We start from the raw sequence: 26,938 nt of genomic DNA on the forward strand, positions 1-26,938 counted from the left end.
ATATGTATTGACTATTTTATTATTCCTATATTTTTTGGGTATGAGAATTTAAACAAATTTTAGCTGGTAGAAACTGGAGAAAATCCTACAATGACTAACCCTAGAATCAATCCGATCTGGTCATTCCAATTTCCAAAAGCAAAAGAAGCACCTGACCCACCCACCCGTAATGTACAGTTCCACTTAAAATAATAATTTATTTACACTAAGCTAAAATTAAATTCCTACGCCATTTCCCATTGATTTTACCTCCTGGTGCGTTTCTTTGGTCGTTTTGAGGATTCTTCTTTGTCAACACTAGTTTCTTTCCCACGCTTCTCCGGCGTGGCGGCGGCAGCGTCCCTTCCTCTCTTAGGTGGCCTCCCCACGTTCCTCTTTGACAGGCTACTCTCCTCTGCCGCTGCCGCCTCTTTCCTCCCACCGGCGCCGCCACTACTCCGCCTCACCGGTCCGTCTTTCCTCTCCTCGGTTGCCTGCTGCTGCTTTCTCTTTTGTTGCTCTCTTCTTCTACTGCTAGGCTTAGCGTCGTCGGAAGAGTTCTTCACTGAGACCGCCGCCGCCACGGTGCCTTGTGAATCCTTCTTCATCCGTTTCAAGAAATCAGCGGCACCACGCTTCTTGTCTGTGGTGGTGGTAATCACTTCTTCCTTATCTGTTTTCGCAACTTCTTCCTTCGGGGGGTTTCCTTTGCTGCTCCTCCTCGTGCTCCTTACGCCCGTCACAGGCTTTTCTTTCATCTTCAGCTTCGTCGAACTATCATCTTCGTCCTCGTCCAGATTGCTTGAAGAAGACAGTTTCTGACTGAGAGGAGGCTTCGGCTTAGCCTTTTCATCCGACACTTTTCCTTGCTTGTTACCAGAAGTGGCAGTTTTCCCTCCTGATATCGAACTTCTCTTCCGGCACACAACTATAGGGGCAGTAGACTTGTGCTTCGCCAGCAAAGAATCGGACCTTTCCAGTTCGAGTTTAGGCTGCTGAACCGGTTCAGGTGACGGGGTTTGATTCTTCTCCTTCTCCTTCTTCTTCTTCAACTCTTTCACGGCAATGTCACGGAGTTGAAACGCCGCTGTTGACTCCGGAGATGACTTGGGGAAGAAGACAATGGCATTGTTGAATAGCAGTAAGAGATCCAAGTAGAATCTGGTGGAGCAGGAAGAATAAGACCCGTCGTCAATCCGGGCTTGAACCGTTTCAAGATCCACGTGTCGCCGAATCGCTTTCTTGTAATCCTCTGTTTTCTGCGTTGCGTTAAAGACCATAGTTTTTGGTTAAATAAACAAACAGTCTATGAAAGGAAACCTTATCTACATAAACAATATGTACAACTAGAATTCAGTTTAGGTAAAGGTAGGTAAGACATAAATTATACGTGAAGCTGGTTGGTTGAGCTTATATCTAATCTGGAATAAAACCTGAAAGAATAATAAATAATTCCCGTTCCCTTTTTCCATCGCCAGAAATGATGAAAATGGAGCATTTAATTAAGTTTAAAAGAAAAGAAATTAATCAATACAATAAAATATACTCCGTAAATAAAAGCTTCGAGATTCGTGAGGCCCATTAGATATGGGCCGGCCCACAAAAATATATGGGATCCAAAAAATTACGATGGGTCAAAGCATTCGGTTCAGTGGGACCACATCACGCAAACAATGGAACAAAGCATTTGGTTTATGACATTTTCCTTCCCTAACCAACCTTCTATAATTTACCTCAAATCATTGGTGCACACCCCATAACTGAATAACTTTCAAGGCAAAAAATTTGTGTGATTGTTTCACACGTCTAAATCCGTGAGACAAGTCAGATCTTTAATTAATGAGGTCAAAGATCCAACCAATCTCACCGATTGAGACGAGATAGTCTCACACAAGCGTTACTCAATTTTCAAATATTTGGTTCCGTTTAGAAAACGTAATATTCTAACAATTTTCACGATTACTTAAAAATTAAATGCAATGAAAAATAAACAAAAAATTAGTCTTAAAATCCTATATTCCTACAAGACCAGCAAAAACATATAACACATTTTAATATTTTCAACAAATATGCAAGAAACAAGTAAACTAAAATTTATTTTTTACATTTTTTGTTAACTTAGAGTAACTAAAAAAAAGGTTATTTGGGGAAAAGACATTATGACCTTGTGGACCATGATACGGCAGTAACCACATACACGTCATACGACAAGCGTTATGTTTTATTAAGTTTTTTTAATAATAAATAAATAAATGGCACCCTTTTCTTAATTATTTTTTTTCTTGGATAAGTTCATTTAATGTACATGTTGAATAAATGTCCCGAACATAACGTTAACGGCGGAGTTAAAATAAAATCAATATGATCATTGATCGGGATTTGGGATTTTAAGAGACTAAATCAATCATGACGTTCCCGTTAACGGAAGAGTTAAAATAGTTGCATTTTTACTGTTCCTTTTTTTCATTTTATCTTATTTTTATCTATTATACTATTATTATTCATTTATTATACTTATTATTGGTCAAAATAAATTTTTTTTATTCTTTTATTATTTTTAATAATTAATAATTTTTTGTGTTTAAATATATAAATTTTGTATATTAATACAAAATTTAATATTATAAAAAATTAAATTAAAAATAAGTGAGTATTTGAACAAGGAAGCATGGGATAGTTACCTGACTATCGAGCCGCCGTTGGAACACCTGGCCGTGTTTGTGCGATCGGATAATATCTAAAAGCCCAACCAACGCCTCTGGTTTCACTGCGCCGCCTCGTTTTGTGGAGATGGCCGGCGGAGACGGAGACGCCGCCGCCGTCGTCACTCTTCCCCCGACGGAATTAGTTCGCTTACGCCTCCTCTCCGTCAGACTGGCAGAGCTTTGAACGTCGCTGCTATCCTTTGTCCCCTCCTTGGACTCGCTAACCGAGTCACGCAACTCGGAGTCTGTTTTCAGTTTGGATGCCTTGTGCCTATCGGAACTATCGTTACACGAGTCCTCCTCCCAAACCGGTTTGGCTTCTGGATCCGGTTTAATCGGGACCGAATCCGGTTCGAGCTTCTCACCGGTTCGCCTATTCTCCGTGGAATTCGACTCGTTGAAAGACCGGTTCTCGCGGTCTGAGTCCTTGCAGGAGAAGGAGACGTCCTTCCCCGACGTCGTCTCCCGTCCGCCGTTATTCTCGTCATTTTCCGATCGCTGCTCCTTCCCGTCGTCCTCCAGATCTGGCGGTTCCACGGACACGTCTTTGCTGCTCTGTTCTCTCTCCTCCAGCCGCTTCACTTTCAACTGCAACGACCTGTTGAAATCATCGATCAAACTCTCCCCCTCTCAGATCCGCAACAAAACAAAACCAAAATTTCCGACGTAAAAAACCTCGGAACAAAAAAATCAAAGGCAGAGAGAGAGACTGATTTACTGGATCGAAAGATCGTAGCGGTGGACCTCCTGTTTGAGCTCGGCGACGCGGAGTTGTCGCAACTCCTCGAGCCAAGGAATAGCGATAGCGTCGCCGACGCCGCCGCCAACACGGCCGGCCTCCGCATCACCATCCGCCGCCGCGTCGTTATTCATGAAGCGGCGGTGGAGGTCGTGGTATTTGTCCTTACATATTTGAGCGGTGATGACGGCGGGTATGGAGCACCGGTTCTGGAGCTCCATGGCGACGGAGTCCCAGTCCTTGAGGCCGTGCCGCTTCACGGCGAACGCCAACAGAAGCTCCTCCCATGTACTCCACGACGTCTTCTTCCTCGTCTCCGTCGCCCCCTTCAACATAATATATTTTAACAACTAAGCCTACACTGATTAAAGACATTCATTTTGAAGGGAAATTTTGTTTTTTGAAAATAAATAAAAAGCATAAAAGCTAGGGTTTATTAGTGCTGTGTATCGTCGTATTTGGTTCGTCCTTGTTCGCTCGCGTAGATTTAATTTTTTTTTTTTTTTTTTTTTGGAGTTCGAAAACGAAAAAGTGGAGTGGTTTCACTTTGGTTTTTGGGTATTTATAGGTCAACCCTCCCGATGGGCCTCATCTCCACCACGCTACTCGTTTTTACGGACATTAATTGACTATGTTGCCATCCGTTTTTTCCCTTTATTTCCGTTTTTGTCCTCCATTCAAATGCATTTTAGGAGCGCTGCCACGTCCGACTTGGCGCTACTGCCTACTGGATGAGTGGATGAAATATATATATATATATATATATATATATATATATATATATATATATATATATATATTCATGCTCATGCTTAAGTAAAGAATTAAAGATCACACATTTTTTCGTTTCAAGATAAACATTGTTGAAGGTTAGATTGCTATTAAAAGAAATCAGTATTTGTTCATGGTCAGTTATATGTGACTGCATCAAGAACAAGTAATCCAAACAACCTAAAAAATATTACTTTGTTGTGAATCATAAAATAATTATACTTCTACTACTACTATAGTTTACAAATAAGTTTTTAATAATTTGTAATTTAAACTTTCTTTCAATAAGCATTCAAAAAAAAAAACTTTCTTTCAATAATATTTCTTTTTTTTTTTTACAACAACAATTTATTTTTATTAAAATTGTATTTACCCCGTGCATTAGACTCCATAAAAGTTGGGTTCCATTTCTAATCTACTATAAAATATCAAATATGTATTATAGTAAATTATATATTGGTTTGGTGATAGCCCTTTCGTAGTATCTTGATTTTTTATTTTTTATTTTTTGCAGGAATCAAGCTATGTGAGTGCAGTTGAAGAGACCTAAAGAAAAAAAAAAAAAAAAAAAAAAAAAAAAAAAAAAAAAAAAAAAAAAAAAAAAGGACAAGCTGTGCATCAAATTAGACCAAAACAATGAACAAATCAAGATCTACCAAATAAAAGAACAGTCTTGGTTCAACAAGAACAGGACAGTTAATAACATGAGATGTACCTTAGACTCGACAAACTGAATTCTAAGTCCAAAGTTTACAGTACAAGAACTATGGAGCTTTTAGTTGATGTGTAACTTAACTTTGTAAGTAAAAATTAAGTGGGGAGCATGTAGATTGTACCAGATTGTAGATATCCCAAGCTTATGGTTAATCAACTGATAAAACTAATTATATCAAACTACTCTAAGTATGAATTAAACTTACATGCCATTTCGGTGGTATGTCAATCTTATTGATTAACCACCATACAACACTACTTAAAACACAAAAAAACAAAAGTTAACACTAAATTAAATTATCAGAATTGCAATTTAAACAGTCAGAAAAAAAACTTTGTGATTCAAAATTATAGTAAAAGAAGTAAATTAACTCTAATTTAATTAGTAGTAACTTACCTAATTTAAAGCATAAAAATGAAAACTTGCTGGTGGGGTGTGTAAGAATTCCTGTGATGGTTGTTTCCAGCCATAGTTCATTCAAAAGCATAATTATGCTCCATAGGAGAAAGCAAAATACTAAGTACATACTACCAAAGTTAAAAAATAAGAAAAAAAATATGTGATTCAAAATGCATAGTAAAATAATGATTTAAGGAACGGAATCATTTAAACCATTTTGTTAAATAAAAAGTCTACTTTAAAAAAATAAATAAATAAAAAATCAAACCACCAAGATCAAAGTATTTTGGTGAATTTATGATTGCAGATAATGGAGACAATTCATCATTAACAAATATTGCAACTGAACTCTCACAATATGATAGTTCTAACATTTCTAGAAGATACTCGGTTAGAGCTTATTCTACAAAAATAATACACTAATGAAGGTATTTTGTTTGTTTGTTTTTTTTTTTTTTTTTTGTATTTTGTTTTTGTTTTTGTCTATTATATAATTATCTAAATTATATAAATTATGTAATGATTCACTTATAATTTCAATTAATATCATTTATTATTTACAGTTAATGAAGGTACTTTTAGTATACCCTTTAGTAGCCGTAACAAGTCACAAACTAAAGGCTCAAACAATTTCAAGCATTTTAGATTACGAAATTTAAAGACCGTAATATCAACAGGATAGAAGCGATATATTACCGGGTAACTTTCTATACTCATATTTGTGTTAGTGTTTTAATTGTTCAAAAACCCCAACTTATAATTGGCAATATTATTATGGTATACTAAGATAGGATTAGTTCAGTGTCTGTTTTGTTCCACAGAGGACTGATCAACCAGATTCAACAACAGATCAGAAGGACTGACACTGAAGATCTGTTTTAGGAAGCTGTTTTCCTAAATGCTGTACGCGATTTTACAGAAGTCAGATTTGGAAAGAAGATCAGCGTATCTGCTTTGGAAAGGTATGGACCGAATCCTTAAGATTACATTCTTCAAATATCGTCCTACCATCTACAATCAAAGACATCTATGGAAGGAGTGTTCTTTTGACGGAACTATAAGTATCCTCATTCGAAGAGAATTAGGGTTACGACTTTGAGAAAGAAGAAAAACACTTCACATCAGTTTGATGAGATAAGATCTTTGATTATCAGGTGTCTTCTCAATACAACATGTTCATGGTGATTAAGATGACGAACTTGAGAAGAATCACTGCTGCTTAAATGAAAGGACACTGTGATCACACTGTTGTGGGAACAACTGTAAAGAGCGTCATTGAAGTGGACTGCATCAGAGTGGACTCTCCAAGTGAAGGGATTTCATTAGACTTCTGTACGCATGACTCTCCATCTTCAACAATCCACTAAACCTGTGTAGACTGGGTATGTACCTTGTGTGGGGCAGTTGGGTAAGATTATTGTATATCTACCTTTGTACATCGGATTATGATTTAGTGGATTGGACGCCTATGTGATCGTCCCCCAGACATAGATACACATTGTATCGAACTGGGTAAACATTTTGTGTTGTTGGCTTTGTGGTGTTATCTTTTCTTTAATCTTCACTATGATTTTCTGTTACTGATTGAATTCATCGCTGAATCAATCAGTCCTTTTAGTCAGTCGATTAATCCAGTTAATCTGTTTAAAAAGAGAAAATGCAAAATTACAATTTGATTTGTGGCGAAAATGTACCAATTGTAAGTACAACTAAAAATGTTATGTACAAAGAAATTTTTAGTAATGTGTAATAAAATTGTAATTTTTATCATTGCAAAATTTTTAGATTTTCATATATTATATTCTCTTCTTATTACCCTAAAAAAAATTATCTTCTTATTATATTATACATATTCTATATATTATATATATGGCCGGGGGATCAAGGATTGGGTATCTGCTAGGGGAACCTACAAATACAACCACTTCGTTGTTCATGGGCCGGGTTTGGGTTAATAAATTGCTTTGGTTATTTGGGCCTATCCTGAAACCAATTAATATATTATCATTGTTGGGCTAATTATGTTTAAATCTCATATCAATTTATAATTTGTTATATTTATGTGAAGAATAAATATTTTTAAGACATACTATAAAACTTTTTTATTTTATCAACATATCTATCATAAAATTTCATAATAATAGATTGCTTTAAGTTTTTGGGTTTCCTTTTTTTACGAAAGAAATATCAAATTATGTAATTACTGAATAAATTAAATTTTTGGTTTATATATTATTTTATTTTGGGTTTGCAAAAAATGTTGAAAATTCAACGGTCGCAAAAAATAATAATGCTATTGGGAAAGAAAATCAAACTAATTCATCTACGGGATGCATGCCAATGTTGTCCTTCTAATACAACCTTTTTGTAACATTGTATGTTATTTGCAGTTAAACACGACTCTTTGAGTATACATCTAAGTAGCCATAACATGGAATATATGACAAGCCAAAATAAATGTAGGAAGTTTGTATTAGGAAATATTGATCACTCATTGGGGTTGTGCAATGGTACAAGGATGATCATTTCAAAGTTGGTTGATCATATTTTAGAAGCTCAAATACTGTGCGGATCAAGTGCTTGTACAAATGTATTAATTTCAAGGATGTCCTAAACACCTTCTGATCCAAGATTGCCTTTTAAGTTCCAAATAAAACAATTTCCACTAATGTTGTCATATGCCATGACAATAAATAAAAGCTAGGGTCAAACACTATCCAACGTGGGTTTGTTTTTGAAGAGGACGGTATTTAATCATTGTCAAATGTATATAGCAGTGTCAAGATTTAGTAATTCTAAGGGATTAAAATTACTTATTTGTGAAGAAAATGTACAATCTAAAAATACAACTACAAATGTCGTATATAAAGAAGTATATTCAATAATGTATAATAAAATTCAAATTTTGTGTTATTTTTTTAAATTATAATACTATATAATCTATTAATTATATTTATGACCGTGCATCGCACAAGTGCAAATACTAGTTTACTTATTAAAAGAGTTAAGTTATTTGAGAGAGGAGAAACGTCTCGAGAAGCTATTTTGAATGTGCTAATAGAAGGATGTAAGAAAGTGGTGGAACATCAATAAGAAATCAAGTTGATTCATGTTTACAAGAAGTAACATATAGTTGCAGATTACCTCGCCAAGATGGCATTCTAACATTAGCGGGGGTTGAAATTGCTTATCAATATGCCACGCAGGTTTCAAGGAGATTTTTGCATTGAGTTTGATTTGGCATGTCTTGTGTGTCAATAGTCATATGTAGTAGTTGAGTAGTACTTACCTTTTCATCACCCCATCCAATTTAAATCCAAAAAATTAAAAACACAAATTCTACAACATTAAATAAGTAGTTCAAGGGAGGATCAATGAGAGATCAAGTTGATTCATATTTATAATGAGCAAAATAGAATTGTAGATTACCTTATTAAAAATAACGCACTAGGATAAGTATAGTTGAAAAGTAGATATATTTTGTTAATTAGAAATAAAAGAGTTTCCTAAAATATAGAACAAAAAAGGACCCGATTAAAATTAATTTTATTTTTGAATGATGTGTCATCTCCTCATTAACTGCCGGTGTATAGCATCTATACACCGGTGGTGCATCAAATATTAATCCTAGTTGAAATTGCTTATTGATATGCCACGTGTGTGGCGAAGATTTTACATGAAGATTGCTTTGGCTTCCTTGTGTATTGAATATTGTATGTAGTAGTTGAATTGTGCTTGCATTTTTTTTTTAAAGTATCCTCTGTCCAATTTAATTTCAAAAAAAAATTGTTTGTCAATTATTATAATTAAAAAATCTGTGATTATATTTTTTTAAATAAAAAACAAATTAGTTGCCATTATCACTATTTCGGACTTTACAATTTATTTATTTAGAAACAAATATTTTAACTCAATTTAAATTAACAACACATTTGAACTTTCATATTATAATTATATAAACTTTATGTAGGTAGTGTTTGCCCTGCTATATGATTTAATTTCAATCATGATATTTGTTTGTCTACTTTTGATACTTTAGTCTTTGATTCAAATTCTTTAGTAACTATAGATAACATTTATCTTCATATCCCCTACTTTTGAATAATGGAATCAAAAACATGAGGAAGAAAAAAAATTTAAAATTAAAAGGTCATCTTATATACATTCAATCTACAGTTCTAATATATATATATATATATTTGTTTATTTTTATTCTAATTTCTATTTACTATCAAAATTAGCTATATATTTTTTTTTTCTAAAACCCATTGCTATTAGTAATTATCTACTCTGTAATTTCTAACCCAATTTCAATTCTCATATACCAACTAAACTCCCTATTTATGCCATCATTATTCCATGGATCATGATCCACACATTTCTATTTTTTTTTTGGGTGTAAATCACGAGTTGATCCGAGTCTATCATTGTCAGTTTAACAGTCCAGGTCCACCCGACTAATCCTTGTTCGCTCTGAGAGGCTGGGAGCTTGTTCGGGAAATCGTCACTTGTGGAAATCGAATCCGAGTTACCCCAAAATTCTCCCCACGAATAGAGCTCATTTACCATCTGAATGATTAAATGTATATTTAAAAAAAAAAAACTAAAAATATATTATTTGTATACATAAAGTACATTATTTGAACGTACATAATTTTTTATATATTATCAAATAATAATGTACACTCAGCCACAAATAATACATTTTTAATATATTAAAAATGTATATTACATTTATAGTCTACAAAACCATGTGAATTATGGTCCACACAATAATTTGCCATATTCATTTCATAAGGGTACAATGGTACATGGCAACAAGATAGTATTGACCAATTAAATTGGGCTTAACTATAAAATAAGAAACTTTTAATAGGCCCAAAACAAAAAAATGTACGTTAGAAGTGTAGAGTTTTAGGCAAACATAATTGGGCTGTCCGATACTATTTATTTTTGTTTCTTTCCAACAGAATACGCTCAGTGTGCAAAAATAAATATATATACAAAAAAAATATGGCAATTTATATCCTACACCATGGCGCGCGTTGCACTGTGCGCCCAGATGCAAAACGACGTCGTTTTAACCTTTTTTTTTTTTTTTTTTGAAATTTCACGCCCCTGGCAGTTAATTTTTCTTTAAAAAAAACCCATGTTCAAAAATGTAAATAATGTTATACTATAATACACATAATTGCATACATGAATGTACATAATTATATAACAAAATATACATACTCTTTTTAAAATATAATACACATAATCTAACATAATACATAATAAACATAAACTTTTAACATAATACACATCAACTCTTAATATAATACACACAAATTTTCTGATTCGGATGTACATAATTGTATAAAAAGAATGTACATAATTGTATAAAAATGTACATAACTCTATGAACAAATATAAATAATTGTGTGAACAAATATACATAATTGTGTGAACAAATATACATAATCAGAGCAACTTCCTACCGCGCCTCCCAAAACGACGTCGTTTTGGGAGGCGCGCGGCGCACAGTGCTACGCGCGCCGTGGTGTAGGGTATAACGATTGAAAAAATATTGTTCCTAACATTAAAACAATGATTGTTGTATTAAAAAAAGATAATAACAATTCTTTCAAAACACAAATTGATATTAACATAAAAAGATCTAAAAATTAACATTGGTACTCTGGAGCTTTGTAATATTATTCTTTCGCTTTGGCTGTGGCATACCAGTTCGTTGTTCCTTTTCCTCTCTCCAAGTATATAATTTCTTCTTTTCATGCCCAAGTCAAACAGACCACAGTCATCGAGAGCCCAATTGAAACCATCCATCAGGGAGGCAGATTTGATTTTGTACGTAGGGTTCAGGGAATAACAAATTAGCTTCGTAACATTCTTGTCTCTCCAGAATAAGGCCAAGCCTCCTCTAACACCACCACCATCCACATAAATTAAAACAGCCCTTCAAAATTAATCTTACGCTTCAAACGTTCAGCATGTTCCAAGCCTACCTTTGTCTCCATTAAGAAAATGAACATTAGCTTTGTCTTGGCTTCGAGAGCCAATATTTCACGAACTGTGCATGGATCGCCAAGTCCACGATAGTTCTAACATAAGGTACCCATAAGGCCCGCCATAACCTTCTTAAACAATGATTTACCATTTACCTCATTATATAACTAATTAGACTTTAATATCATATATTCTATTTTGTCTCTAGGGTCCAAGATATTTTCATAAAAGATTAGAAAATTCATCTTATCTAGATCACCCTAATATTAATCAAACTTTGCCCTCATATTCAATCCCATAATCTTAACACTACTAGATTCAACTTCTCCCTATTCCTTCACAATGAGAATTTGATTGAATTTATATCTTGTTGATGTGTGGTGTGCAACACTCATTAGCTTTCCCATGGAGGAAATTCAATCACAATGATAATTTGATTGAATTTCCAAGCCATTACTTGCACGAACTCTATTTCCCACTATGAAAATAGGGAGATTTTAAATGTTGTGTTCTTTAAGAACTTGGATTTGAGGCATCATGAGGGTGAGACAATTCTTAATCTTAACCCTTGTTTATTCGATCGCGAGAATGACTTGTAGACTAGGATTCTTAGTGCATTCCCATTAATTCCCTAGCTGGGGGTGTTTCATTCGTCCAATCCTATAAGTTCTTTGCATCTAGAAGATTATGTTTCCTTACTTGAGCCCTTGATTTCCTTAATTACTTTTCAATCTTATTTTATAATCTTGTTATTTTTTTTATTTCCCCTTTGATTATTACTTGATCTTATCACCCTTCAACTTGCTTAGCTTCTTGATTGCTTCCTTACTTGGTGACTAGTGTTTAATTGTTGCATTTAACGTGCCATAGCGCCCAATCTCCTGAGGATGACATTTTATCCATTAACCATTTTACACATCATGTTCATTCATGATATCAAAAAATTTTGTTATTTTCTGGGAATTGAAATACCAACTAATGCAAAAGATACTCAGCTATTTCAGCAAAAGTTAGATGCTTTTAATTTTGTGTTTGGTCTCAGCCAGATCACTGGAAAAGTAGATGGTAGATCAATGGTTTCTTATGCAATAACATGTATTTGTGAGGAAGCAACAAAATCCTCTGATTATGATGATCTTAGCAAAAAACACAACACCAATCTCTACCGATTGTAGAGGAACAACCGAACAATCCTTGATCTTGAGTCATGTAGTTAAAAAGAGGCCCGCATGGGAGCTCAGTTAGTTATAGGGGTGAAGTTTAGGAAAAATTTGTTAAAAGGAGACTTGATTTTGATATTAATGAAGACAAGTCAGCAAATGATAAAGACAAGAGGGGGAAGGTTGAACGAAAAATGGGAAACATCGTCAATTGCAAATGCTGATCAAGATGAAGGTTAAGTATGCGTCACCTTTTGCTATCCCTATTAACAAATAATGATGACCTTTGTCTACTTGAAGAGAGCTAACCAGAACTCTCATAACTCACTTTTTGTATAATGCCATGTTTTGACTATATAAGAAACTATGTTCAGTAAATAAGGAGAAAATTCAGACATATATATTTTTTCTCTATTATGGAGCTAATATGATTATTAATTTATTATAATGTCATGCTTTGTTTTTGACTTGCCTATCCAACTTTAATACTCCATATCAACCTTTTGTAATATAATTAACTACATCTATATATGAATATTATGCCCTTGTTTTAATGAAATGTGTATCTTCTGATATAATTAATTATATTTATTCTCTTATTATCTTTAAATTACTATCCATATATAGCTTAATATTAAAGACATAATTAGACCTGTTGTAAAATTGGTGACCTAGCCGCCACGTATACAAGAACTAAATGCTAGAAAACTAAATTTACTAGCACATATATACTACCATTATGTTGATTTTACTTTTATTTAGATTTTAAACATTTGTTATATTGTGAATATATATCAATGATCCTATCAATATATTATTAATGATACTGTGCATGAAGAAATTGACAATACCAACTCAAATCAATTAATGTAATAATATTACTTAAGAATTAGAGCCATGCTCTTTTAACATGATTATAAAATTAAAATTTTATTTTTAAACTCGTATTTGTTCTTGCACTACACGCATCACATGTGGCCAACTACTATTAGAATTTTTTATTTTTTATTTTGAAAACGACTAGTATTAGAATTAAACTCAATTTTTTGTCAGATTATGTAACGTAATAGTAATGACGCCAACATGACATATTAAGACCATAATTATTGTCCTTGTTATAAATATCACCAACAACGGTGAGTAACAATAGGACTAGACTCAAACGATTATTAGAAGTACAAAAGGACTTAATTATTGCCCTTTATATATATATATATATATATATATATATATATATATATATATATATATATATAGGTTTAGGATAAGTGCACATGCCACTTCCCGTACGAAAATGCAGTTTGTGCACTTGAAGGCAAAAAAGTTGCATTCAAAGGCAAATAGATGTGCAGATGCAATTTCTGGTGTCAAAATGGAGGTTATTCAACTTAAGTGTTATTAGACCAATTACACATACAAATCGTTTGTAAATCTCACAAATTTCATTAGAAATTTAGTTATATGTTATTAAAAAGAATGCACAAGATATAACAAATAATTTTCAAAAATTGTGCACTTAAAGGCAAAGAAATATGCACCTGAAGGCATAAAATTGTGCACTTGAAGGAAAATAAATATACACTTGAAGGCATAAAACTGTGCACTTGGAAGGCAAAAGGGTTCACTTGAATGCTAAGTTTTGTTTATTTTTTTTTACACAATAGTAACACATACACTTTTAGGCATTAAATTGAGCACTTGAAAGCATAAAGAGGATCACAAGAAGACAAGGGAGAAAAATAAAAGATACTAAAAGGGAAAATTCTATTGAAATTAATTATGCACTTTAAAAAAGGAAAACATGCACTTGAAGGATACAAAACGTGCACTTGAAGACCAAAAGATTTGCACTCAACGGCACAAAGATGTGCACTCAAAATAGAAACTAAGTACTGAAAATAAAAGTGATGCACTCGTAGAAGAAAAAGTATGCACTTGAAGAAGAGAAAATGTGCACTCGAATACAAAAGACAAGCTGACTTATTTGCTCAAAATTACAAGAATGCCACCGTGCATTTTTTTAAGGGAAAAGTGTCAAATTGGCTCCCTAAGTCAAGTGGATAGTGCAATTGGGTCCCCTAAGTGAAAAAAGCTCCATTCAAGTCACCTAAACCTGTAAAATTGGTCAATTAAGTCCAATATGACTTGTTTAATAAATAAAAAGTATTTATTTTAAAAAATAAAATAAGAAAGACACGTGTCAACATCATATTGATTTAACCTGTTAAACAAGTCATATTGGACTTAATTGAACAATTTTACAAGTTTAGGGGACTTGAATGGCAAATTATGCTATGCGCACGGCGCTAAAACGGGGTCGTTTTCACGCTGTTTTAACTATAAAAAAAAATTTGTTCGAAACGCCGTTAACGGCATTAACGGCATATTCGTTATGAAATTATGAATATACAGTTATGACATTATGAATGTACAGTTATAGAATTATGAATGTATAGTTATGGAATTATGAACTTACAATTATGAACATAGAGCTTCGAAAATTATGAATGTTCGGTATGGAATTATGAATATACAGTTATGGAATTATGAATATACAGTTATGGAATTATGAATGTACAGTTATGGAATTATGAATGTACAGTTATGAAATTATGAACATAGAACTCTGACATTATGAACTTACAATTATGAACATAGAGCTTCAAAAATTATGAATTTACAGTTATTGAATTATGAATGTACAGTTACGGAATTATGAATGTACAGTTATAGAATTATGAATGTACAGTTATGGAATTATGAATGTACAGTATGAAATTATGAACACAAAGCTGTGAATATATACTCTATAACGAAGCGGTCTGAAATTAAATTTAAAAAAAAAAAAAAAGGGAAGATAACGGTGCCTGACGACACCGTTATCCGTGCCCATGAAGCACGCTGGGCACGAGCCCACAGCATAACTATCCGACTTGAATGGAGCTTTTTTCACTTAGGGGACCCAACTATCCACTTGACTTAGGGGGCCAATTTGACACTTTTCCCTTTTTTTTTTTTTAATTATCTTCAATCTAGGCTGTTGATTTGGACTATATCTATGGTTGAGACTTAACCCTATTTTTTACCTAAAGACCTCTTGCGCATTTGATCCACATCCTATATATATATATATATATATATATATATATATATATATATATATATATATATATATATATATATATACACACACACACACTGCAATTGTATAATATGAGCAAGTGCAGCTAACCTGAGTGTGAAACCTGATAATTAGTTAATACATTTGTCTGCCAACGGCATGAAATGAAATGAAAGCTTATTTGGCATACACAAATGTAGAGCCTCTGGGCCTCACAGGGTGCCTGACCCAACTCCCATCAGCAGTCCTCTCAAATATTCGGGGCTGTTTGGAGGGAAATGTTTCTCTCCAGTCTGGGTGTTCCAATACATATTCCCATTGCCTGTGAGAGAGAGAGAGGATCAATTTAAAGCTCAGTCCTCAGTAAATTAAATGTTACTCAGTAAATGCTACCAACAATGGTGACTACAAAAGGACTACACTCGACTATCACCAGAAATAATAGCATTAACCATGATAGCAATCTACAGGAGTTAATACCCAATTTGGCCCCTCGACTATTAGGATTTCACCACTTTCGTCATCGACTTCCAAACTTGCTCAATTTCATCCCCAACTATGCAATTTTTACCTAAAATAGTCTTTGGTCCAAACCATAGTCCTGATTGAGGACCATTTTGGTTAACAATTGCAACGTTGGGGATGAGAATGAACAAGTTTGAAAGTCGGTGACCAAAGTAGTGAAATCCTAATAATCAAGGAACCAAATCGAGTATTATATTTAGTAGTCAGTACATAAGAACAAGGTAACACAAATTTTCACTTTGAATGTGAACTATAGTGAAAACTGAAAACCAAGATAGCTATCCCTACAATACTTGGAGACAAGCACAATTTACCACATAGTCCAAGATAGCTATCCAAACTCCAGGTGCATGTAGATGTGTTGTCAAGTGGGCCTGACACTGATGTGGGGCACACGTTGGGCCAACCCACATTTTCAGATTGACAAACCAGCTAAATCCACTTAACTTATTAAAAATCTTTAAATTAATAATTTGAAAAAAAAAAGTTTATAAATTATAATTTATACTTTAAAATTTTTAATTGAAACTATAAAATTTTAATTTTATTAATAATTTATAATTGTTAAACTACATATTATTTGTACATTTATTTATAGTTTACTTACATAGGATCAGCTTCCCTAATATGAAAGAAAAAAAAAACATAGGCCCGGTCCAACATAACCCAATATGATTATTGCTAACAATTTTCTGCATACTTTCCTTTGAAAAAAGTGTTATATTTATAGTCTATGAAAATAGAAATAAAAAAGGTAAGAGTCACTAAAAAAAAGTGTTATATTTATAGTCTATGAAAATAGAAATAAAAAAGGTATGACTCAATCAAGGATAATCAACAAATATGTAATTCCATGATTTTAGCTCCCCAAAGTGTTGTAAGCCCATTCTTTGTGTCCTCACATGAGAGTCTCACAAGGATGCAATCATCAGAATCCAAAGGCATAACAAAAAGTCCACAAGCACTAGTTTGTTATACAAGGTTCATGGATCAAAGATTGTTGGCTATACAGAAATTCATTGGGTTGGATGCTCCTAGAATATTAGGTCACAATTAAGATATTGTTTTTCTTTTTTTGTGATAACATGCTTTCTTTCAAAAAAGTAAGGAGGATGTGGTTGCACAATCAAGTGCAAATGTTGAGTTTTGATCAATGGCACTTGGAACGTGTGAACTAATATGGTTGAAGCATCTTCTTACCAAGTTAAGGCTTTGTGAGCTAGGATCTATGACACTCATTGGTGACATCAACCTTCTGTTGACATCAAATGGTGTTAAATATTGCATCCAACCTGGTCTTTCATGAGACTAAAAAAACACATCAAAGTTGACTGCCTTTTTGTTCAAGAGAAGGTTGCTTCAAGAGAAACTCTTACGTCATTTGTTGACTCAAATGACCAGTTGGCAGATATTCAGCAAATCCTTAAAAGCCTAGAATAAGGTTACATTTGTAACAGTCAGGGTGCTCATGATATACATGCTACAATTACAGGGGGACTGTTGACATGCTAAGGATGCGATGGTTACCATCTAACTATCATCTTAATATTATTCCCACCTAGCTAGATTGGGTAGCCTATAAGACTTTCATCTGTGTGTATATATAAGTGCATTGTACTCATATGTTGAGATATACCAATATACACCTTTTTCCTTTTCTACAAGACTACAAATAAAATGGTCTTGGGTGAACGAACCTTAAAACAGGTAATGCAGCAAAACATAGACATGTTTACCTTCTTTGGTTATCCACAAAGTCAGGAGCCTCAGCAAAAGGTGAAGTGGAACACATATGAAGGATTTCTGAATCAGATAGGTTTTGCAACGATAGAGCAATATGCACTTGACGCTTGGTCCTAATCAATGAAAAAATTAAAACATATACTGAGGAAAATAGCTAGCTGAGTAATGTTTCAGTAAAAGACGTCAAACTAAACAGTAAAACAGAAATAGCAAGAAAAGTGAGCATCAACATCTATATGACTTCACAAATAACTAGTTTAAACTTCCTTCTATTATTTGAAAAATCATAAGTTCAAGGTTGGAATTTACCAAGCACAAGGAGCAATTACGAATTTGTCAGACTGAGTATCATATGTCTCCAGCAGTCTACCCTTGCAACTGGGGTCCTCAAAAGAAGCGGTCACTCGGATTCTCCTAACGAGTTCATCAGGACATCTAGTAGTTCCATCAAAGCTTGCTGGAAAAATTGATCCAGTGGCAGTTTCCACCTAGCAAAAACAAATGAGCCATATTGAAAGAGTAAAACTAGCAGAGATCCACCATATCTACATGTCCAAATTACCAGGAAACCATTGAAGATTGGGTATGGATTTCCTTCTGAATCTTGTCTGGTGTTATAACCAAGAACATGTAGAGTTTGAATATTGAACTTGTTGATGCTCTTTCCCAGAATTTCAACTATCTTGGAACACAGGGGAAAGGAATATCCCTCTAATTTTTCATGACTTTCTGTAACACCATTTTCGTGCTGCACAAAAAGCCCAACAGTTTCAACTTTACTATGTTGCCTCTAAGTGGGTAACTACATCTTGTGAAAATTAAAGACAACAGGAAAACTTGGCCCTGACTTGATGTGAGACATCATTGAAACCACCAATTAAATGCACCTGAACATTATATCCTTGCAAAGTTAGAAATTTATGAGAAAGTTTAAAGAGCTTATTAAAAATAAAGCTTAATACAGCAACAGATTGAAGGGAGAAAAATACATCCAAAATGGTGTCACTGTTTTGATCAAGAACAGAAGATAACATCTGGGTTAAGCCAACTTCAACAATACGTGGAGAATCCATATGGGCAACAGAGATCCTGCAACCAATACAGAAATATAGCATAGTTAGGGATGTACTTAGACAGTTTCATGAAACCACAACCTAGAGAGAATTTGGATACTTACATTCCACTTTTTGGGTTTCGTACGATAAGACCTACACAGGTTGTTGCCTCATCAGTACCAACCAACTTTCATATGACAACAAGAAAGTATTAAACTGTCAGTGAGGAAAAAGAAAATGAACAGAAGTCTGACAAGGAATTCCAGAACTACATCAGTGAACATCAAATGCAAAATGGAAGATAACACCTAGTAGCCTTTCATGAACCAAGACTTAAAACGAATTCTGAATTTTTTTTATTTTTTTTTCTGATAAGTACACTATATATGAGTTATAGAATTGAAAACAATCAAGTCCCCAGATCAGAGAATTAATATAAAGGTAAATTTTCTATTGCAAATGAAATAATATTAAAACGAAAATCAAATCACTCCACTGCAAGTTTACTTTGAACATATAAATAACATAAAAGTTAGGCAATGTAAAAAGTTTGGAGTAATATTTAGTGGATGCAACTAGGAAAAGGATGGTGAAAAGCAATACTAAAACAATAAGAAGTATACTAAGAACAAGAATATTTCGAACAATATAATTGATGGCATATTTTTTAATGCAAATATCAACAAGCAGGATCAATAGTCGCATAATTGCTTTGGTCCAAGTAGAGTTACTGAACAAAGAGAGAACTATTAACTTACATCAACAAGTGAAGGATCCACAGTTGCATATTCTTTTTGGAAAATATAGACCCATTTAATTTGTCTTGTTCTCACCAAATGAGAGTCATTGGAAAGAGAAAATTTCCTCTCCTGGACGGCACTAAATGAAGATGATGCAGATACCAAAGCAGGATGCTCCATTAAGGCCATCAATATATCGTTTCCCTGTTTAGAGAAAAAAAGGGGAAGGAAATATCTCTATAATTTAGTAGATTGTTAAAGCGGTAAATCTAAGAGTTCAAGTGAAGGTCCGACAAGTTAACTTTCCATTTTCCTTAACATTTTGTAAACCATAAAGTAACTTTATATACTTTTCTTATTTACTTAATCCAAATTCATATTTTTTGGGGGGTATACACAGGGTTTCCACCGTCTGACACAGTGACTAATCCACTCGATAGATTGTAGGCACCTCTTTTGGGTGGGACAGCAAGCCTCGAGATTTAAGGCTGCTCCATTCCTAAAGCCAATGATCAAACCCTTAACCTTTGGTTAAGGATGGATGAGTCCCTTCCACTCAACCACACCCTCCAGGTTAATCCAAATTCATATTATCATAAAACAGCTTTCTTTAGTACTTAGTAGGCATTTCTCCTTTAATCAAGTCAAAACACTCTGGTTAAAACAGCTTTCTTTAGTAGGCATTCCTCCTTTAATCAAGTCAAAACACTCTGGTAGAGCATCAGCCTTAAAAGATCACGCAACCATATTGATTTATTCAAACTAAACATCTTCATTTACAGCTTTTGTAGTTAGAGTTGCATCTAAATTCGGTCTCTTTACTAGTCTCCAAAAGGTTAAGCTTCTACCGCTCACAAAGTCTAAGAAATATTTCTACCAATCCATTCTGAAGTAGGGAGATAGTGAGGTACTGGGGTTAATGCAACACAAGTAACAACAGAACCAGACGAAATACATTATTCAAAAGCAGGACCGGTTTTTGTCAGAGCCAAAATGCGAACTCGTCGCAAATATATGAAAAAAATAAAATCAATTTTCGAGAATTGTACGTGCAAATTGCAAAACATATACTCCGTAAATATCACGAATATAAATTCAAAAGCACTCACAACTTCATTCACATTTCCTCAAGAACAATTCAGGTCAGAAAATTATGCTTCCAGAATACACCATGCACTCAAGCGATTGTATCGTTTACAGTTAAAGGATCCGATCTTTACTTGGAGATTCTGCCCGCATATTAACAATATCTTTTGAGAAGGTAAATATTAACAAAGTCTTAATGTACCTGAGACGAAGATGAATCATCGGAACCAGTAGAGAATGGAACCCCGCCGACGTATATCATGGTGATGAGGATTGACCGGAAGAGGTTTTGGGGAGGACGAGGAGTTTGTGAGAGATTCTTCCCAAACAGCTCTATTGGTCACAGGTTTCTCGGAGAGTCAGAGTTGAGTGTAAACCTCGAGGTACATAATCTGATTTCAGAAACTCCATGGGAGTATTATGCAATTATTGGTATCAGATGGTAGGTCAGTGCAATTACATAGACAGAAAATCAACACTTGAAACAACGCCGTTTAACCAATTATAGAATATTTTTGAAAAAGTGACACTTTTTCCTCTTGAATTATATAGTTATAGGCCTTGTTTGGTTAATGGCGGATCCGTCAAATTTTGGCGGATCCACCATTTTGGCATTTTGACTTCTGTCAAAACGCCAAAAAACCATGTTTGGTTATCAGCGGTTTGCTACAAACCGCTGAAATCCCAAACGCTGCTAGGAGCAGCGTTTGGGGTTGGCGTTTTGGAGAAAATTAAATTTTCTCCAAAATGCCCCTGTTTATATTAATTAAAAAAAATTAAAAAAAAAATTAAAACTGATTGAGGAGCCGAAATGGCTCCTTAATTTGAGGAGCCAAAACGGCTCCTCAATGTTGCCCATCTGGGATGGGCAACAAATTTGTGGAGCCTTGAGGCTCCTTAAATAGGAGCCTCAAGGCTCCATTCCCACTTTTCTCACCGATGTGGGACGGTGGGAAAAGTAGGAATACAAGAGGGGAGCAGCTTGTGCTGCTCCCTTCTTTCGTTTTTTTTTTTTTTTTTTTTTTTTTTTTTTTAAATTATTATTATTATTATAAATTATAAATTATAAATTATAATGTATACCCTTATGGTCATTTTATATGTTAACCGCCAATCTAAACAGCTAATTTTACCAAACACTTTTTTATAAACCGCTAATACAATCTGCTGGTCAAACCTGCTAATACAATCCGCTATCTGATAACCGCTAACACAACTCGCTACCGTTGACCGCTAACCGCTGATAACCAAACAAGCCCATAGTGTTTTTGTCGGCAAATTATATCATGCACCACGGTGCATGATCAATCATGCACTGCACGTCCTTTTGTTAAATAAAAAGAAACGGTGTTTGTTTTCTGCCGTTTCGCACCCTTTCGCAAAAAGTGACCCTGTTATTCAGTGTCATTTTGTATACACTGCAGTTTCAGTTCAACACAACTACAGTTTCATTTCGATATAACTATAGTTTCATTCGATATTTATAGACTCAAATATGTGAAAATGTTATTTTATTTTATTTTATATACACTATAGTTTCATTAAAACACAACTACATGATCATTTTGATATAATTACAGCTTCATTGTACAATATACACTCAAATATGTGAAATGTTATTCAGTTTCATTTTATATACACTGCAGTTTCATTTCACTATAACTACAGTATCATTTTGATATAACTGCAGTGCCGGTTTAGATATACTGTAGTGTTAGTTGGTGTTTAATACACCAAATAAACGGAATCCGTTAACTATAACGACGGGCCGTTTCTTTACTTAAAGAAACGACGCCATTTTTTACTGCGGTGCACATGCACCGCGAAGGCTGTTGAAGTGACTAATTCCCGGAAATTAGGAGGCGTTGAAAACAAAGAAATTGTTGAGGTTTTCTTATCATTTCTATCTAATCTCAACAGGTTTGATGTTAAGAAAAGATCTCTTGCAGGCGGTCTATGACGACTGGTTTTTGTCTCCTGAGTTGTTAATGTATCCATATTAGTCCCCTCAGTTATTTTAAAAATGATAATTTTTCTTCATTTTCTATTAAGTAGATATTTTTACCCTTAAAAATAAATATTTCATTTATTTTTGTTTTTCAACAAAATATTGTTTATATGTGAGAATATGAATAAATGTAAAAAAAATAGCAGACACCATTTGTAAATATTATATATATATAGATTTTATACTAATGCTAGTTAATATTAATGTTATAATTAATTAGAATTAATAAATTATTTGTATTTAATTCTTAATTTTGTTATTAGCATTAACTTTAAAATTATAATTATAATTATAATATTTATAGATAATGTCTGCTCTTTTTCACATTTATTCTTATTCTCACATATAAGCAATACTTTGTTGAAAAACAAAAATAAAGGAAATACTTGTTTTTAAGAGTAAGTAGCATGCGTGGGAAGTAGAGGGTAAGGAAGTAGAGCAAGGTGGGTGAAAATAGTGGTCTGGAGGAGGTTTGGTCCCTACCGGCTGGCATATAGTCGGTGGGGTGAGCCAATCAGACTCCTTAGGCCGCGGCGTGGCCAATGGGGACCGAGCACCTCCTAGTTCACTAACGAGACCCTCACTGGGTGGGAGTCATGGTGGTGAAGGTGTACATAGGCATACTTATGTAGGCGACATGGAAAGGGTAGTAATCGATCCCTACTTGCTTGATTAGCCATCAGACTCCTTGGGTATGGCGTGGCTAGTGGGCACTAAGCAGCACCTAGCGAGGGTGGGGACGTGCATACATGGGAAGGAAGGGGAGAGAAAAGGGAGGGTGAGCATAATAGCGTGGAGGGAGTCATCACCGGCCCTTGCCGGTCGGCGCATGGCCAGGCCCGGTCCTATCATTTTATAGGCCCAGGGCGTAGCAACTAAAATAGGCCCTACATGAAATTAATATACATTTTTATAACTAAATTTTAAATTAAATAAGGTTAAATACTAATGTCAAATAACTTAAAATAAGATTCAAATTTTTTTAACAATTTACATATAAATGAAAACAATTCTTGCCAAAGGCCTTGTGGTCTAGCGATATGGCTATGACTTCTCAAATGAGAGGACTCAGGTTAAAACCCCAATGTGAGGGTTGAGAAAGTATGTATGAACAGTTTATAAAAATGAATAAACAATTTGAAACTAAATAATCTCAATCACATTATTATTATTATTATAATAAAGTAATCATTATTAACAATTTATAAAACAAAATTTATAAACAAGAGCAGAGCATGAAATCTTAATTTTTAATTAATTCGATAAAATAGTTCGAATAGAAAACACATTATAAATCACATATTTTCTATATTGATATCATATTTATAAATACTTTTTCTTTTAGTTAGATCAATTTCAAATTTTTTCTAGATTAATTTGAATACAACAGACACACAAAAGAAGTAAATGATCTTTTAAAATAATTTTCATAACTAAATCACAAAATATATTAGGTATACATTATTCATTATAAAGCTCACAAAAATAACACGTGTTCTAAATATAAGTAGTAAATTACTCGAATAGAAATAGATTCAAAATTTGAGATGAATCACAAATCAATTTATATTATAAATCTCACTATAATTATAGAAAGGTAAAAAAAAACCACAAAATTACAAATTAAAAATAGAAATAAATTGCATAAGTTCAATTTTAATACTACATAATAATATATCTAAATTCATCTTTAAATAGTAGGGAGTGAAAAATTAATATAAAAGGTCACAAAATAACACGTGGTAGTAAATTACTAAATTAGTCAAATAGAAATTGATTCAAAACGTATCTTCTAAATCGCAAAGAGTGCAGTTCAACCCCTTAACCTTTTGGATACAAACATGGAATCATATCAATTAAGCTAACTAATATTTCAATTAAATGGATATATATTATTTACTAATACAATAACTATATAGTATATACATAGTGGGGTGGAGTGGTGGACCCCTTCCAAGTGTGGGCCCTGGGCAAGGGCCCAGCCTGCCCTTGCCCAGGGGCGGGCCTGCGCATGGCCGCCAGGGTGAGCCCACTACGGCCACTAGATTCCCTGAGCCACGACGTGGCCAGTGTGGGTAGAGTGCCCTTGCCGACAAGTCCATGGAGGTCGCTTACGCGTGAGGGTGTATGGTAGAGGGGTAAGGGGGTAGAGAAGAGGAAGGGAGGGTGGGGGGGGGGGGGAGGGGCAAGAATTTTGAGACGTGGGTGGAGACATGGGGCAAGGCATAGACACGTGGGTAGTAGGCATGAAAGATGAACCAAGATCATACGCTTGGCAGCCAATGGAGTGGTCCTCTACACTATAAAATGGGCAGCTTGTCTCCCTCCTAAACATGACATGTTTGATCACTACAAGACTCTTGGGGTGTCTTGTAAGCACTTTCAACTCATAGTTTCTAGTCTACTGTTTGGGCTATAGTACTCATTATTAAATTCTATTCTCCAATTTCCTAAGTTAACGACATTCTTTACTTTTTCACTGATTTCGGAAAAGAAAGAATCGGATTTTTCCAAATGGAGAAGTAGAGAAACATGCGTGAACGATCCCCTATGTCGATGGATCGAACCCGGCTCTACACATGTCATGCATTTTCCCTTCCCCCTCCACATACATTTTTTCCATTTCAGTTATTATTATTATTATTATTATTATTATTATTATTATTATTATTCTTATTATTATTATTATTATTACTATTATTATTATTATTATTATTATTATTATCTTAAAGTTGAATTTGTAAAATAAAATCAAAAAATTGGAGAAATGAAAAACTGGAGAAATGGAGAGTGAAAAATAAAAAACCGATATATAAAACTAGAAAATGAAAAACAAAGACAATTGCCCAACGTGTGCATGCTTGCAAATTATACCATGGACTATAGTCTAGCTTGCATTGTGGACCTTAGTGCAAAAATAACCTTCAGATTATGCAGTTGTCACATTTGTACCTATAGGTTGAAGTTAACCGTTTTTATACTTGTAAACAAATTGAAGACACATAACATGATAACTATAAGCACATAAACTGTTAACTGCAAGTACATAATATGTTAATTGCAAACACATAACATGTTAACTGTTCAAATCTCTGTATTCCATAATATTGAGTCAAGAGGATACATATATTTATACTAGGCTATACACACTAGCTACGGTAAGAATCAATAATATCCCTAAGATATTATACACACTATCCCTATGATATTATACACACAATCACTGAGATCATATCAAATATTCTTCTACCATATAATGTCTAACACTCCCCCTCAAGTTGGAGCATAGATATTGATAATGCCCAACTTGTTACATAAGTATTTTATTCGAGGCCCATTCATAGCTTTTGTAAAAAGATCTCCTAACTGTTCTCCTGTCTTCACAAATCCAATAGAAATTATGCCTCATTGTATCTTTTCATGAATGAAATGACAATCAACTTCAATGTGCTTGGTTCGTTCATGGAAAACAGGATTGGCTACAATATGGAGAGCCGCTTGATTGTTACACCATAGCTTCGCAGGAATTGAAGCCTTGAGCCCTATTTCATCGAGAATGTGATATATCCACAAGATTTCATAGGTTGCTTGTGCCATTGCTCTATACTCTGACTCTGCACTCGATCGTGAGACAACATTTTGCTTCTTGCTCTTCCACGAGATCAAGTTTCCACCAAAGAAGACACAAAATCCGGTTTTAGACCTCCGATTCTCCTTAGACCCTGCATAGTCTGCATCTGCAAAGCACTCAATGTTCATATGTCCATGGTTTTGATATACAATTCCACGTCCTGGAGCACCTTTCAAGTAGTTCAGGATTTGTTCAACAGCTTTCCAATGATCAACAGTTGGAGATGCCATAAATTGACTTACAATACTTATTGAGTAAGCAATATCAAGACGAGTTACAGTCAGATAATTTAGCTTACCAACCAATCTTCTATATCTTTCTGGATCATCAAATAGCTCCCCCTCTGATGTTAACTGTGAATTAGGGATCATTGGAGTATTGCACGGCTTAGCTCCCAGTTTCCCTGTTTCTGTCAATAGATCAAGTACATATTTTCTCTGGGAGAGAAGTATACCTTTCTTACTCCGTATTACCTCAACACCTAGAAAATATTTTAATGTACCAAGATCTTTAATCTGAAATTGACTATGAAGAAAGGTCTTAAGAGATACAATA

General features: G+C 34.1%; 2 protein-coding genes and 1 long non-coding RNA gene across 5 annotated transcripts; 1 reads left to right on the plus strand and 2 right to left on the minus strand.

Moving 5' to 3' along the window:
- Positions 1 to 47: 47 nt before the first annotated feature.
- On the minus strand, positions 48 to 3,968 carry LOC109163870. Its single transcript, XM_019312580.1, has 3 exons — positions 3,403 to 3,968; positions 2,661 to 3,282; positions 48 to 1,238 (listed from the first exon to the last, which is right to left on the minus strand). The coding sequence occupies exons 1-3, from the start codon at positions 3,756 to 3,758 to the stop codon at positions 246 to 248; spliced, it is 1,971 nt and encodes a 656-aa protein (XP_019168125.1). The 5' UTR covers positions 3,759 to 3,968; the 3' UTR covers positions 48 to 245.
- Positions 2,115 to 16,487, plus strand: LOC109163875. The gene is made up of 3 exons (XR_002051339.1): positions 2,115 to 2,431; positions 5,352 to 5,358; positions 16,477 to 16,487. It is a non-coding gene; the product is annotated as an uncharacterized LOC109163875 (long non-coding RNA).
- LOC109163873 (protein N-terminal asparagine amidohydrolase) lies at positions 15,687 to 21,145 on the minus strand. 3 transcript variants are annotated; one of them, XM_019312586.1, is made up of 9 exons: positions 20,947 to 21,145; positions 19,677 to 19,862; positions 19,041 to 19,105; positions 18,853 to 18,952; positions 18,712 to 18,750; positions 18,426 to 18,611; positions 18,173 to 18,351; positions 17,857 to 17,976; positions 15,687 to 15,917 (listed from the first exon to the last, which is right to left on the minus strand). In XM_019312586.1, the coding sequence occupies exons 1-9, from the start codon at positions 21,004 to 21,006 to the stop codon at positions 15,773 to 15,775; spliced, it is 1,080 nt and encodes a 359-aa protein (XP_019168131.1). In that variant the 5' UTR covers positions 21,007 to 21,145; the 3' UTR covers positions 15,687 to 15,772. The 3 variants fall into 3 exon arrangements, with proteins under 3 accessions (XP_019168131.1, XP_019168132.1, XP_019168133.1); XM_019312587.1 differs by lacking the exon at positions 20,947 to 21,145 and adding an exon at positions 20,768 to 20,918; XM_019312588.1 differs by lacking the exon at positions 19,677 to 19,862.
- Positions 21,146 to 26,938: the final 5,793 nt, after the last annotated feature.

This window comes from Ipomoea nil, unplaced genomic scaffold (assembly GCF_001879475.1).
Source record: "Ipomoea nil cultivar Tokyo-kokei standard unplaced genomic scaffold, Asagao_1.1 scaffold3047, whole genome shotgun sequence".
Classification (NCBI taxonomy): domain Eukaryota; kingdom Viridiplantae; phylum Streptophyta; class Magnoliopsida; order Solanales; family Convolvulaceae; genus Ipomoea; species Ipomoea nil.

Bases quoted from the DNA above. Each gene is read 5' to 3' on its own strand.
- LOC109163870 (XM_019312580.1), bottom strand. From the start codon at position 3,758: ATGTTGAAGGGGGCGACGGAGACGAGGAAGAAGACGTCGTGGAGTACA. The intron at 3,283-3,402 runs GTAAATCAGTCT...TGATTTCAACAG, and splicing joins CGCTACGATCTTTCGATCCA to GTCGTTGCAGTTGAAAGTGA. The intron at 1,239-2,660 runs GTAACTATCCCA...AACGCAACGCAG, and splicing joins AACGGCGGCTCGATAGTCAG to AAAACAGAGGATTACAAGAA.
- LOC109163873 (XM_019312586.1), bottom strand. From the start codon at position 21,006: ATGATATACGTCGGCGGGGTTCCATTCTCTACTGGTTCCGATGATTCA. The intron at 18,953-19,040 runs GTAAGTATCCAA...TATTGGTTGCAG, and splicing joins CGAAACCCAAAAAGTGGAAT to GATCTCTGTTGCCCATATGG. The intron at 15,918-17,856 runs GTAAACATGTCT...TCTCTCTCACAG, and splicing joins TTTGTGGATAACCAAAGAAG to GCAATGGGAATATGTATTGG.